This window comes from Glycine soja, chromosome 2 (genome assembly GCF_004193775.1).
Source record: "Glycine soja cultivar W05 chromosome 2, ASM419377v2, whole genome shotgun sequence".
Classification (NCBI taxonomy): domain Eukaryota; kingdom Viridiplantae; phylum Streptophyta; class Magnoliopsida; order Fabales; family Fabaceae; genus Glycine; species Glycine soja.
The window spans coordinates 37,436,300-37,450,446 of record NC_041003.1 but is presented as its reverse complement, the minus strand read 5'-3'; the positions used below and the strand labels follow the sequence as shown (position 1 = coordinate 37,450,446).

The window sequence follows — 14,147 nt, the reverse complement described above, 5'->3', positions numbered from 1 at the left end:
AAAATAAAACTCCCATTATTTAAAAAAAATCTAAAAGTTTCCCCTTAAAAAAATTTAAATTCTTCTCTCAAAATACCCCTCCAAATAAAAGACTTCCATTTTATAAAAAACATTCAAAATTTAATCTCTAAAAAAAATTCACCTTTAAAAAAATGAATTCTTCTCCAAAACAACCACCATAATTTCAACTCACTACTAGAAAAATGACTTTTTACGACGGTTATTAAGTGCTTTTAATGACAGTTATAAACCGTCGTTGTATATAACGTCGTTGTAATGCAACTGTTTTTTACGACGGTTATTATAATAACCGTCTTTGAAAGTTAGAACAATTCAAAGACGATTATTACGTAATAACCGTCTTTGAATGCAGTGTCTCGTACAACATTCAAAGACGGTTATTACGTAATAACCATCTTTGAATGTTACATCTGGTTCCACATTCAAAGTCAGTTATTATGTAATAACCGTCTTTGAATGCAGTGTCTGATTCGACATTCAAAGACGATTATTATGTAATAAACGTCTTTGAATGGAGTGTCTCGTTTGACATTCAAAGACAGATATTATGTAATAACCGTCTTTGAATGCAGTGTCTAGTTTGACATTTAAATATGGTTTTTGGATAATTCTGAATTCCCCACATAATCACTAAAATATTCTTCCAATATGTGTTATGACCATTCAATCATTTTTGCACGCAGACACAGTTGTAACTCATGTGATTCAAAATAAAATTATAATACCATGTTCTTGTGAAGCTTTGTAAACATGGTCTGAAACTAGTAAATGGGGCAAAATTAGACAATACACAGACTAAAAATACAAATATCAAGGCAGGTCTAAAGAGTTGTGGTTACTTTTTCGGGAAGGGTGAGGAATAGGATCTAAAATAAAAATAGGTACTGTTGGAAGTGCAAATATTCAAGATATATGATGAATAGAAGTCCTTAACACAAAACATCCTAAAACGATATTTTAGACATGATAGGATTTCATGACCCCACCAAAAAAAAATACACAACAGGATTTTATCTAAGCTACTGGGATTTATTTGTAAAATTCTCTGAAAAGCACAAGAAGCATGGAGACAAATTCTCAATCATCAATAAACAAATTTATCCCAATATAAGAATAACATTATATTTAATACAGATATTAACTCCCAGAACCTAGGCCTTAGTTTTGAAGCTTTTATTTCAGATGCTGATGATGCTTGATGAAATGAATAAAATATACTTGTCAAGACTTGGATTGAACTATTCAAGTATGCATTATAATAAGTATGTATTGGCAATATAAGATTTGGCAATGCATTTGATACCTCTTAACGAGTCTCTCATTTTTTATCACTTCTACTGAGCCAATTGCAACTGCACTGGCCATTGGATTTCCACCGAAGGTACTGTGAACAATAACAGAGAAGAAGAAAGCTTCAGCATTATTAGTCTTAGCTTTCATACTTTAATAACATTGAATTGTATTGTACTAAATGAAATTATTGGCTATTTACATAAACAAGAAATGAATGCAAAATTTCCAGAGTACACAAAGGATGGAATTTTTTTATAAAAAAAATAGCAATTGAAAGTTCTTAAACGAAGAATTCAGTTTAATAAGAAAACTGAGGGCTCTTGAATAGGTTCGTCAGCCTGGAGACCTTCCATCAAATAGGAAATGATTTTACCATCCTTGAAGGATCAAATATTTTCTTTAAGTGCATTGAAATAAAAATAGCTAACTATTTAATGTGCTGGTGATGCTACAGTTCCTGTCCTGAACGTAGGTGCTTACATCCATAATGACTTTGCAATGGAACATTTTTTTTATCAGCAGCAATGGAACATATAAGAATCCTACCACAATAATAATCCCAATATTCTAATAATATTTATCTTTATTTTCAGATACTTCCTACCATTAGAAGTTATGAGCACACATAAGTACAATATGAATGACCAAGCCAGTGTTTGTAAGTATCATCAGCTACAAACTCCAAAGAATCACTTATGGGAATTTACGGTGCAGTAAATATTCTCATCTCAGTCAATTGTTTTTCTTTTGGAAATATAAATGGTTCTGTTCACAGATAGCTTTTGCAAATGGAGTAGTCTAATTTTGTCCCATGATCCTATCAACTTGAACAGAAGTAACATCCCTAACCCAAAATAAAACAAAGGCTTAAATGCAGTTTTGGTCCCCCTATTTTGCTCAATCCGTAATTTTGATCCTTCCATTTTAATAGAGACATTTGGTCCCTCTGTTTTACAAAATCTGCAATTTTAGTCCCAATATTTCAAAATAAAGACATTTGGTCCTTTTATTTTAGGAAATTCACAATTTTGATCCTCATATTTTTTTTTAAAAAAAAATTACCAATTTTGGTACAGTCTTCAATTTTATTTACGTTTTGTTTCATTTATTTCTTACATTATAATTAATTAACTAATTTTTTGATGATATCTTGAATGAATATGTTAGGTCTAGGATTCAATTGCATCAAAATAAAATAAAAACGTAGGCAAAATTGAGAATTTGACTAAAATTAAAAATTTTATAAAATAGGCCGGCCAAATGTTTTTATTTTGAAATAGGGGACTAAAGTTGTGAATTTTTTTATAACAGAGGGACTAAATATCTCTATTTTAAAATAGAGGGACCAAAATTGCATTTAAGCCTAAAACAAACTATATATTATAAGATTCCAGGTTCCAACAGAAAGGAGAGTTCTGTCTCTTCACATGATCTGACAAATAAAGGGCTTTAAGGATGAAAACAGATGCCCGTCATAATCCAAAAGTTTGACAACTACAGACAAGAAAATGCTAAACAAAAGGAGCAGACTAAAATAAATTATAAATTTATAATAAAATGAAACCTTCCATGCTGTCCCGGTTGTATACAAAGCATCACATCTTTGTCTGCAAGAACTGCACTAACTGGTATAACTCCTCCACCCGATGCTTTCCCTAGTATCTGAGTAAAAAGACAGTTAAAACAGTTATGCATGGTGGTATAGAAAGGAGATAGAACCTTAAAAAAGGTGGGGAAAAAAAGAGTTTGCACTTTGCAGCAGAGGCAGTAAATTTCTCATTTTCTTGAAAGAAAACACAAAATTGGGTGGCCAAACCTTTCAAGTGGAAGGTAGTCAAATGCATCTAAATCCAACTGCATACTTGCTAAGTGCAATGGCAATTTCTATTGTCTATGATTCAGGCATGTTCATAAAATATATATTTATGGAGCTTCATCTGTCCATCGCGGCTAATGACTTCTTTTTGCTCCCAACTCCCTACAGTGAAACTGTTCTCCTCAAATTCAGGAACAAATGATGGACTAGTTGTGATATTTTGTATTTTATGCCACTGCAAGAACCATGTACACTTACTTAAATTACTTAAAAAATTATTTCCCTTAATAATTAAACTTAAGTAATACTCAAACGATTCAACCTGAACTTCAACATAATAATCATTTATATTCAATCACTTGATTAACGAGATTTATAATAATTCATACATTCCTTCAACCAACAAAATTATACCTTCTTGACACTTCATGATTCTATTTGATTAAGGAAAAACAATTAAAATAAATAGGATAAATAAAAATAGAAAAAATAAATAAAAACATGCAATAAAAAATGTAATGAAAATAAATGTGTTTGGTTATGAGATAAATAGGTAAATAAGTGAAAAATACAATCAATATAATTAGCAGATCTCACTTTTTTTTTCTTGTCACATTTTTCCTGTTTATATATTCACATTTTTTTTATAAATGTTAAAAACACATTTTTCCTGCAAGAACCATGTACACTTACTTAAATTGCTTTAAAGGCTGTTCTAAAATACAAAGACAGAAGTAAAAATGGAAGAAAACGGTGCCGGTGGAGGATTGAGAGAGAAAGGAATGGGAAGAAAGATCCAGTGTGGAGGGTGTAGAGTGCAACTATAAAAGTCAGATGAATCCTACGGTTAATAAAATTCGTTCACTATGAGTCACTTACGAAGCTTGTCCACCGTAGCCTTTGCCAATATTGCATTATAAATTATTGAGGTGAAACTTTAATTATGATGGAACAACAATGCTAAAAATACTTAAGTAACTGCACATAAGGTTTGTCCTACTAAGAATAGTTGGAGAGTCTGATATTCTAATTAAAATTGAAATTGGTTTTGCAATTGCATGCAGGCCTGTATCAGGGGCTTCCATGAACCCTGCAAGAAGTATTGGTCCGGCACTTATCAAACATGTTTACCAATGGTTATGGATATACGTAGTTGGTCCAATTGTTTGATCCATAGCTGGAGCACTTGCCTATAATTTTCTTAGATCCCCATACAAGCCACCATCAGAATAAACCACATGGCTGGCTTTCTTGAAGAGCAGTGAATAGGGCTACATAACATTGTTGGGTGGGAATCTATCTTCTCAGTTCTCACACTAAATTTCATATAATTTTGGTGGGTATATACCCTCACTTTCATACTGAATTTAAAATTTTATTTTTAAATGTGCAAAAACTATAATAAATTTATCCGTTAAATTTTCTCTCGTAACTCAAACCATTATTTCTACGTGACACTAAGCAGCTAAAAGAGTGGTTTGCTATTTGAATGGCACCATCAAGGTTTCCAATATGCTGTCTAATAATGTACCCAGTGCCAAAAAACTCCTCGCTATATGAAGATATAAATGAAGGTCATTGTACACAAATTTATCCTTACATATGCAAAGGTTCAATTTATTATAATGATAGCCAAATTTATCAACCTCGTGAAAAAGAGTTTATGCTTCTCAAAATGTGATTAAAAACTAAACTTATACAGCGACTACTTTACCATCATGTGATGGCCTTATTTGAACTAAACTATATATAAGACTGAAAAGCAATGAGCATCACATAATAAGAACTAATTTTTTTACATCAAATGATAATATTGAATTGTTCAACATTGCACATTGGAATCAATTCACCAACAAGTTTACCAGGAAAGACAAAAAGCAATGGAAATTAAAATAAAAAGCAAGAGAATCATTAAAAGTAATTATAATTTCTCTGAAAAGAAACACAGATGAAGTTCCATATAATTTCTCTTTTTGGATCAGGGAAGTAGGTTGTGCATCTAATCCAGTTAGGCAAGAGAATCATTAAAAGTAATTATAATGAGTAAATAGTGCATACACTAATGGTGTAAAGGTTTTTACACTATCATCTAATCACAAAATATCATGTATGATAAGTTTGCTTATTTTTACATTAACTAAGTTATACCAGCGACGACTTCTTATTGGTTGACAGTGTACAATAACTTACATTGATAGTGCATAAAAATCGAACTCAATTATAATATTCTAATCAATTTCAAAGCATAAAAAGAAAAGGCAGGAGCAAAAAAGAACTTACAAAAAGTGAGAGATTAGTAATATCATTGGTGCCAGGGACATTCAAAGGAACTACAATTTCAGTCTCTTTATCTACAGCTGCAGGAACGTATTCAGCTAAGTTTATTGATGTAACACCAGCTACATAAGCTCTGGTTTTTGGCCCTTGCTTATATACCTAATTCAGTACAAAAGAAAGTAAAGAAAATTCAAACTATTATATAAAAGCAAGATGAGGAATTGGATCTTAGTTATTTACTCCAAAAATTAAATTAAATTAAATTTCAGCATAAATAAAATTCTTGGTTGAAATGCTGTAAAATGCTAGTCAAACATACAAGAGTATGCAACTGCATTGGTAATAACACTGTAAAATAATTTTTTAAAAAACAAATAGTGAAAGATAAGAATACTGAACTGAAGGACAATAACTTTTTCTAAGAAAACAAAACCCAGAAAGATAATAGCTCATGAATGAATACAAGAATCAGATCCCAGAATAATTTTTTAAGAGAGAATTGTCATAACAAATTGTTTTATTAATCCTAAAAGATAAATATTTTTTCATAACAGAACCAAAATTGCAACTAATAAAAAACTGTCTTTCCAAACACAGTGACAATTGATAGCATTTGGTAAAATGGAATGGAACATTTAGGAGTAGGACATGAGGTTAAAAATGATATATATTTTAGTTCCTCTAAAAGGGTGAAACCAAAACGGAATAGCACAAGATGCTCCATTTTGTTTTATCCATGTGTGAATAAAAATATTTCATGTGCTTCATGGCCCATCAAATTACTTCATGTTCTACAAGCTCATTTAAGTCATTTGGCCATAAATAGGTGATAGATAGATCAATAACTGATCAGAAAAAGTTCATGCCAAGAAAATTCTATTAAATCACATTTCCATTCTAAAGGATGTCTTTCTCCTTTTTTGTTCTGCAAGATTTTCTAGTGACAGCTTGAGTCAAGACTAACCCCTCCTCTGCCAGCTATCTTAAGGGCATATTCTCATGTCCAGGTGCATTTATAAGGGAATTACTTCCCTTACGTGTTGGTAAGTTTCACACCCAAGAAATCAAAAGTAAAAGCTTGCCTAATAAACAAGGACACAACAAGAGACATGAATCTTATAAATATAAATATAGATACACATGCACAGTAAAAAATTTAAATTATAATAAGAGGTGACAAGATCATTATACAATATATAAAATTAACATAAAAACATAAATGTTTAATTAAAGAAAAAAATAATATTTAATAAATTACTATCATTATTAGTTATTGCTGTTTTCATTTGTGTTTAATTATTTGTATTACTTTTTTTCTATTCAAACTAAACCTGTTCATAAGGCAATAAAAATTCTAAAGGGTCAGTCACAGTTTTCTGCAATCTCTGTCTCTTACGTATTTGAAAGTGTGTATATATATATATATATGGGATAAACTTCCACCCGTTTTTCATGTCTTAAAAACTCGTGCCTTATTAAAAGAGAAGGAAAGTGCCATTTCAAACACTAAAACTCACGAGTGCTGTTATATCTTTGCATCATAAAGGAAAGAAGCTGACTTCGTATACTTTAAGGTGACCCTCTCTTTCCAGCACTTCTGATATATTTTTCAGTTTTCTGTTGGAAAATGCCTTTAATGACTTTTATGAATCACATTGAGAAATAAATATATCATGTGTTTACAAGGTAATGTTATGTTATGTAATTAGTACATATTTACTCCTTTTAGTTATATTGTTACTTTTTTTAATTTAAGGATGGAGTAATTTATCGATGATTCATTTCAGAGGTAGGGATTGGTTTCAAGCAAAAGCCTCAAATCATGCTTGACAAATGTGCAAGCAAGGAATGCCTAAAGGGGCATTTCACCATGGTTCCTTCATGTTCTAATTCTACCAGCTACCAAGCGTATCCTAGTCCCCAACCCAGATAAAGTTCAATTATAGCCAATGGCCATCAAAGAACCTTAATTTATGAAACACCTCCAGAACTAAGAAAGGCACTGTAGTCTTGTTACTGCATAAAAGACCAATGATGACAACCCAAGATTTAATATATATATATATATATATATATATATATATATATATATATATATGAAGAAATTTCAATATATGCGTAATGCATGGCCAGTTGTGTAACAACCAAAAAAGGAACTAATATTATTATAATTGAAATAAATAAATAGTAGAAAATAAGAAACAAAGTGGATATTATAAATTTAACAAGGAACTCACACTGGAGACTGTTAGCATAAATTTAACAAAGTGGTTCCTTCCACTTAATTTCAACCACCTTGGACTTCACCTCCTCAGCTTTCTCCATACTTGTTGACCCTTCAAGCCTGCGCACTATGAAAACTACTTCAAATTTCTTAGATGAGAGAGGTGGCCATGGAGGCCAACTCATCATTGTCACCACCATTATTGGTTCAAAATTGGAAACTTCCAAGTTCAAACCAAGACCAACAGAAGTGGTACTACTGTGGAGAGACCAATGGCAAGGAGATTGTGGGGTGGAAAGGAAAAGGCTGTTTTAAGGGGTTACATGAACCAAAAGTTTGTATCTTTCAAATGGATTTGAAAAGTAAATATAATCCCAAGTTCATAATTGCAAATATGAAACCCATAATTCACAGAAGGATCCTCTTTTTTAGGTCCCTATTTAGTAATACAACAAAAGACCTGTTGAAACTTGACAATATGCTAAATCAATCAAGAAATTAATCATTCCAAATGTTTTCTTTACATGCTAAGTACTAACTACATGAGGCTGACTCACTAACAACCCACATTTTTTACCTGATAGTCTGATAAATCATTGACAACAATCATCCTTGCTGAATCCATCAAAGAAAAGACATAGCAGGGTATGCTATGCCTAAATTTGAGTCTCAGGTCTCACATCTGAGCATTCTAAGTATATCAAGTTCAAACACATACAAGTAATATCTCAGTAGAAGAGCACAATCAACATCCAAGGACCAAATCCAGTACCAAATTGCAAAACAATTGAAATCACAAACAAACAAAGAAAATTACTCCAATAATGTGACCAACTGAGACATGTTTGCATACCTCAAATTGTTCTAAGGTAGTATAAGAAGATTCATTTCCCAACTTCTTCCTCACAGTGGCAAAGTCCATGGGATGCTTGATCACATCGTGATAATCAGGAAGCTACATGTCAAAAACAGAATTTAAACTTCCAACTCGGGTGTCTTCCAAAAGCAAGATTAACAACTCACAGGAAAAATAATTCGACATACCTCTTCTGGATCAACAGGGTCTGCAAACACACCATAAGTGTCTTTCCTGCCATCATCGATACCCCCAGTAGTCCCAAGTCAGAAAACAAAACAGTACCCAAAAGGATGCACCGTAATGCAATTACTCATCGCCATAAACAGTTAAACACCAAACCCAAAGAAGAACTTTAAAACAGGAAACGAAACATACTTATGAAGCTTGTCAAGTATCAATTCCAGAGTCCTCTTATCAGGCAATGGAATCCCAGATTGAAGAATCACCGGAGCTCCTACCAGTAGAAAAAAAAACAATAACAAAAAAACAAATTGATGAGAAAACACACAAAGGACGATGCAGAAACAAAACCACTAGTACCCTTTCAGTAGTCATCACTTCTTCTTTTCAAATTATCTATATATAATATAGAAAGAAAAAAAATCACACCCACAACCACAAAACAAGTACCCCAATTAAAATCACACGAACCTGAAACAGGAACAGAGTGGAGCCCTTTCGATTCCACTTTTCTGCCCTTTACCTGTCATCATTAGAAACAAACAAACAAACGCACACACAATTAATAGCGTCCAAAGGCCAAACACTTCACTCATCACATATATTTATATAATAGAGATTGTGATAGAGACACAAACAATACAGAGACAGCTACAGAGAGAGAATATAAGCATAAATATACATACATATGCATAGAGAGAGAGCCTTGAAGCACAGACTCTAACACAACACAACGACATTCTAACTAAAGAAAATATGGATAAATATAACAATATTTAAATTGATAATATATTCATCCTTTTAAATCAACTTTGATTTTGAAGTGTATTAGTTGTTTAAAAGTGACAACATTTTAAGTGTTTAAGCCAACAAAAACTAATTTTTGTCACATGTCTAATAAGAAATCCCAAACAATGGACGAACAAGTCTCGAGTGTGTCAAGTGTGTCGGTATTGGAACGGCCACACTTCGAGTAAGGGAGGGAGTGTAAGAGAGGTGTTGGTGATTCAGAGAGAGTACATAGAGAGATCAGATTCTGTGCATGTTAGCTTCCTATTTAGGATCCTCATCCTAAATAGGGACCTACAAATTGTCCCATGCAATCTTTGCAAGAGTGTGTGCCTCTCTCTCCATGTGATCCTGTTACTTTAAAAACTCAAATGAGGACTCAAATTTGTCCTTGTCTCCATCATGCAGAATTGTCTTAAAAGACATTTGTCTGGAACCTCAAATTGGAAGCCAACAATCCTAATTGGGAGGCAATAAAATCCCAAGTCCACAAGGCACTAGTAGATTATGGTTGCTTTGAAGCAATTTTTGAAAAAGTTCCTTTAGAACTTCGCAAAGCCATATTTGCTGCACTACAAGAGCTCTTTGATCTCCCTCTACAAACAAAGATACTCAATGTGTCTAAGAAGCCTTATCATGGTTATGTTGGGCAAGCCAATATGGTCCCACTTTTTGAAAGTATGGGCATTGATGATGCAAATGTCTATGAAAATGTAGAAAGCATGACAAACATCATGTGGCCTCATGGAAACCCAAGTTTCAGGCATGTACCTATTAAAATTTAACACAGTTTTTGTAAACTATTCCATTTTTTCTTTTACCTCTTTCTTAAGTTGTTAGGCAGTGCAATCAAAATAACAACATTCTGATAAATACCTGTGTTTTCGTCCACTTAAAAACAAAAATAACTAAGATACTTGCTAGGAAAATGAAAGTGTGGTAGCAGCATAATTTATCAAAAGTATCTTCAAATCTAGCAAAGAAAATATTGATGAATAGGAGCTTATGCTTACCAATGACCTGGTGCAGTCTTTGTGCTGGTGTGTTGTCTACATACCCAGTATTTTAATGAAGCTTCACAACCTACATTTAAAAGACAAAAATATATTAGGTTCAAAATAATCGTGTCAATACTACAAACCAGATCAGGACATGGCAAATACATTTATATATACATATAGTTCAACATTTTGACAACATTAAGTGATATGACAAACAATCATGAGTTTCAGCAGGTTCTTAGTTGAACCATGAGTTTTTTGACAATATTTTCCTTGTACTAAGGATTATTTTGATTAGGCAATCAAAAAAATTTGAATGTCAAAGAAAGTGCGTTGATGGAGCATTGGAGCTCAAGATTGTGCCATTTGTAGAACAAGTTGATGAACATCTTATGGACAATTTGAACAACAATCTCTTATTTGAAAAAAATTCATCTGATAACAATTCCAGCCTGAACATGATTTTCATTTGTGAAACCATGGAGTTAAAAAATTTATCTCCTTGTCTGTCTTCTAGGTTTGGAAGGATTGCTTCTAAATAATCATTTCATCGATAAATTTATATACACAAAATAATTTAAAAATACAGAAATATTTGAATAACACTCACGTACTCCGTATTATGAATAAATTTAATCTCTAAATTTGTATTAATTGATAACATAAGAACGATCTATGCTTTTAATCTCTAATGGTCTCACCAACTAGTTGATGTGATGTGATGTGATGTCTGAACAAACTAGGGATTAAAAATATTTTTTCTTTTACAAAAAAATTACACATAATTGATTAATTGGCTCGTCAAACTCCTTGATGATGCAACAAAGTGTGGTTATTATATTATTAATTAACATTGTTACTTCATCAAAGTCTAAAATTGTTAACAGAGCAAGAATATAAAGATAAAAAATGCTAATTTTTTTTTTATTATGAACTAAGAGTGAAATTTGTAAAAGGAACTAAAAACATGATTAACACATCTATATTTCTTATAATTAGGATATAAAGATACACTCATTTATTCCTTATAAAAAGAAATAGAGGTAGAATTTAATTATTTATATTTAAATGGCATATAATATAACATGATTTTTGGTGTTTCATCCATCTAGCTGAATTCACTTAATGGGAAAAGATAAATTATAAGAGGGGAAACAAATTTTTCAGTCAATGAAATTAAATAAGTGTTATTCTGTTATTTGTTCTTGGGGCAAATTGTGAGTTGTGAAAAAGATAAATTCATTCTCATTGACTTGTTTGTGGGATCGGGCACTTTAATATGCGATGACATAGTGTATTGTTTTTTTTTTTTGTCAAAGGAACAATTTGTTGGATCTCAATTAGTAAAAATAAGATCTGCAGTTTTCTTTCATATCCGGAATATGCAACTGTTGCTTAGTAGTATTTCTTTTTGGGTATAATATATTATTTATTTGACTTGCAACCAAGCAGGGAATTGGTAGGGGCAGGGAAGGACATAGAAAGTGCTTATTGGGAATTGGTTGTGAAGGACATACAGGATACTTGCAAACTTCTGGAGCCAATTTACAATGAAACAGATGGGGAAGATGGACATGTATCTCTTGCAATTTCCCCAAAGCTAGCAAATGACACCAAGGGGACAACTGAGGCAGCAAAATGGCTTCATAATATGGTTGGAAGTCCATGTGTTTACATGAAAATTCCTGCCACTGATGAATCCATCTCTTCCATGAAGGAGGTCATTTCTCTGGGGATAAGTGTAAATGCCACTGTAAGTTTGTTATGTGCATTCTGATGTCACAAATTTTGATCCTTATTGGCTGTAACAGCAATAGGCTCATAGTTTGCGTATTTGAACAGCTCATATTCTGCCTCCCTAAATATGAAGCAGTGATTGATGCTTACTTGGATGGCCTTGAGTCTTGTGGCATGACTGATCTCTCTAAGGTTTCAAGTGCAGCAGCATTCTACATCAGTAGAGTGGATGTTACACTTGACAAGAAACTTGAGCAAATTGGTACTACTGAGGCTCTTGATCTCAAAGGAAAGGTAATGTGAAGCATTCTGCCTTTAAAACCTTTCCCCTTTTAGTTTTCTTAACCAATGCCCTAAGGGCACTAGTTAACATTTGCCTAAAATATTATATCAATTCTTATAGGGTGCGGTTGCTCAAGCAGTCTTAGCATACCAACTTTACCAGAAAAAATTTTCTGGTCCAAGATGGGAACGCTTGGAGAATAGAGGTGCCAAGAAGCAGAGGTTGATGTGGGCTTCAACAAATGTGAAAAATCCATCTTACCCTGACACATTTTATGTTAATTCTGTTATTGGACCACATACAGTAAGTTATATCGGTTTCCTTATTTTTTTACCTTGACTGGATGGCCATGTGGGCTAATATGGATTAATGTTGGTGTGAAAAAGCTTAAAGTTCAGATCATTCATTAATAGGTTGCTGAAATAACCTTGCGTTTATTTGGTGCCTCTATAGATTTCAACCTTTTCAGTACAAGCTCTTCACGCATTCATGGACCATGGTATTCTTTCAAGAACGCTTGATGCAAAAGTATCAGAGGCTCAAGACATTTACAATGAAATTGAGAAGTTGGGGATTGATTGGAGTTCTGTTGGATCACAACTGGAACATGAGGTGCTGGATTCTTTCACAAAAAGCTTTGACAATGTGCTTGAATGCATGCAAAAGAAGGCTATGAACATATATTCATTTCAAAAGCACGTTTAAAAGACTATGAACATATATTTATTTTATTTTAACGGTAAATATTAATTAATAATTTATTAATTTTTATTAGGAGGAAATCAAACTTCAAACGTTGACATTCAAACACGTTTAAAAGACTATGAACATATATTCATTTCAAAAGCACAAATGGTATCTGTTAATGCACTGAAATTTCTAATGTAGTTGCTGAATTTTCTTATGTGTATTTATTTTTTATGCTTTATGCAGTGTAAAAGTGTGTGTTCAGTAAGTGTGTTGACTAGTACTTGTTGGACTGTGTTTTAAGCTTTCTATTTATGATGGGTACATGGGCTATTAAGCTTGTTAGATACAAGTAACTACTGTTCTATTTTGTGAGAATATATGTATTAGACACAAAGCATTTTAGCTGTTGTATGAATGAATTATACTTGCACTTCTTCTCTTTTGAGTGCATTTTTCTGATTTCTGGGTTTGTGAATCTCTTGTGCCAACAATTGGTATCTAGAGTTGATTTGATCATGATGGACTGTGAGAGAACCTTGAGTGTAGAGAGAAATTGGAAATCAAAAACAGAGTTTGAGAGAACCCAATCCTTTTTTAGAATACCCAACTTTTTAAATGGCTTCCAACAATGTTCCATTAGTAGCACCTCCTGTATTCACAGGAAAGAACGACGAAATCTGGGTTGTGAAGATGAGAAGGCAGTTGAAAGCTTTTGATCTTTGGAAAGCAATGGAAAAAACTGAACCACCAGCTTTGGAAGAGAATCCAACTGTTGCTCAGATCAGATTTCATAGTAAGCAAGTTGCCAAAAGAGCCAAGGCTCTTACCATCTTGCACTCAGTTGTGGATGATGATGTTTTTATGAGAATTTCCAACTTGGATACAGCAAGGGAGATTTGGGAGAAACTTCAAGAGGAGTTCTTTGGAAATGAGAGGACCAAGAAAATGTAGGTTCTCAACCTTAAGAGGGAGTTTGA

General features: G+C 32.7%; 1 protein-coding gene and 1 long non-coding RNA gene across 5 annotated transcripts; one reads left to right on the top strand and one right to left on the bottom strand.

Annotated features, from left to right (window-relative positions):
• Window positions 1-1,146: 1,146 nt before the first annotated feature.
• On the bottom strand, window positions 1,147-9,303 carry LOC114393261. 4 transcript variants are annotated; one of them, XR_003662518.1, is made up of 9 exons: window positions 9,142-9,302; window positions 8,866-8,944; window positions 8,676-8,721; window positions 8,485-8,586; window positions 7,645-7,758; window positions 5,411-5,566; window positions 3,131-3,365; window positions 2,879-2,976; window positions 1,148-1,405 (listed from the first exon to the last, which is right to left on the bottom strand). It is a non-coding gene; the product is annotated as an uncharacterized LOC114393261 (long non-coding RNA). The 4 variants fall into 4 exon arrangements; XR_003662513.1 differs by having other exon boundaries at window positions 1,147-1,405; window positions 2,879-3,365; window positions 9,142-9,303; XR_003662520.1 differs by having other exon boundaries at window positions 1,147-1,405; window positions 2,879-3,303; window positions 9,142-9,303.
• An 836-nt stretch (window positions 9,304-10,139) lies between these two features.
• LOC114375759 (transaldolase-like) lies at window positions 10,140-13,185 on the top strand. Its single transcript, XM_028333616.1, has 5 exons — window positions 10,140-10,226; window positions 11,863-12,213; window positions 12,303-12,491; window positions 12,601-12,783; window positions 12,934-13,185. Exons 1-5 carry the CDS (start codon window positions 10,140-10,142, stop codon window positions 13,183-13,185), a joined length of 1,062 nt encoding a protein of 353 aa, XP_028189417.1.
• The last annotated feature ends 962 nt before the right edge of the window (window positions 13,186-14,147 follow it).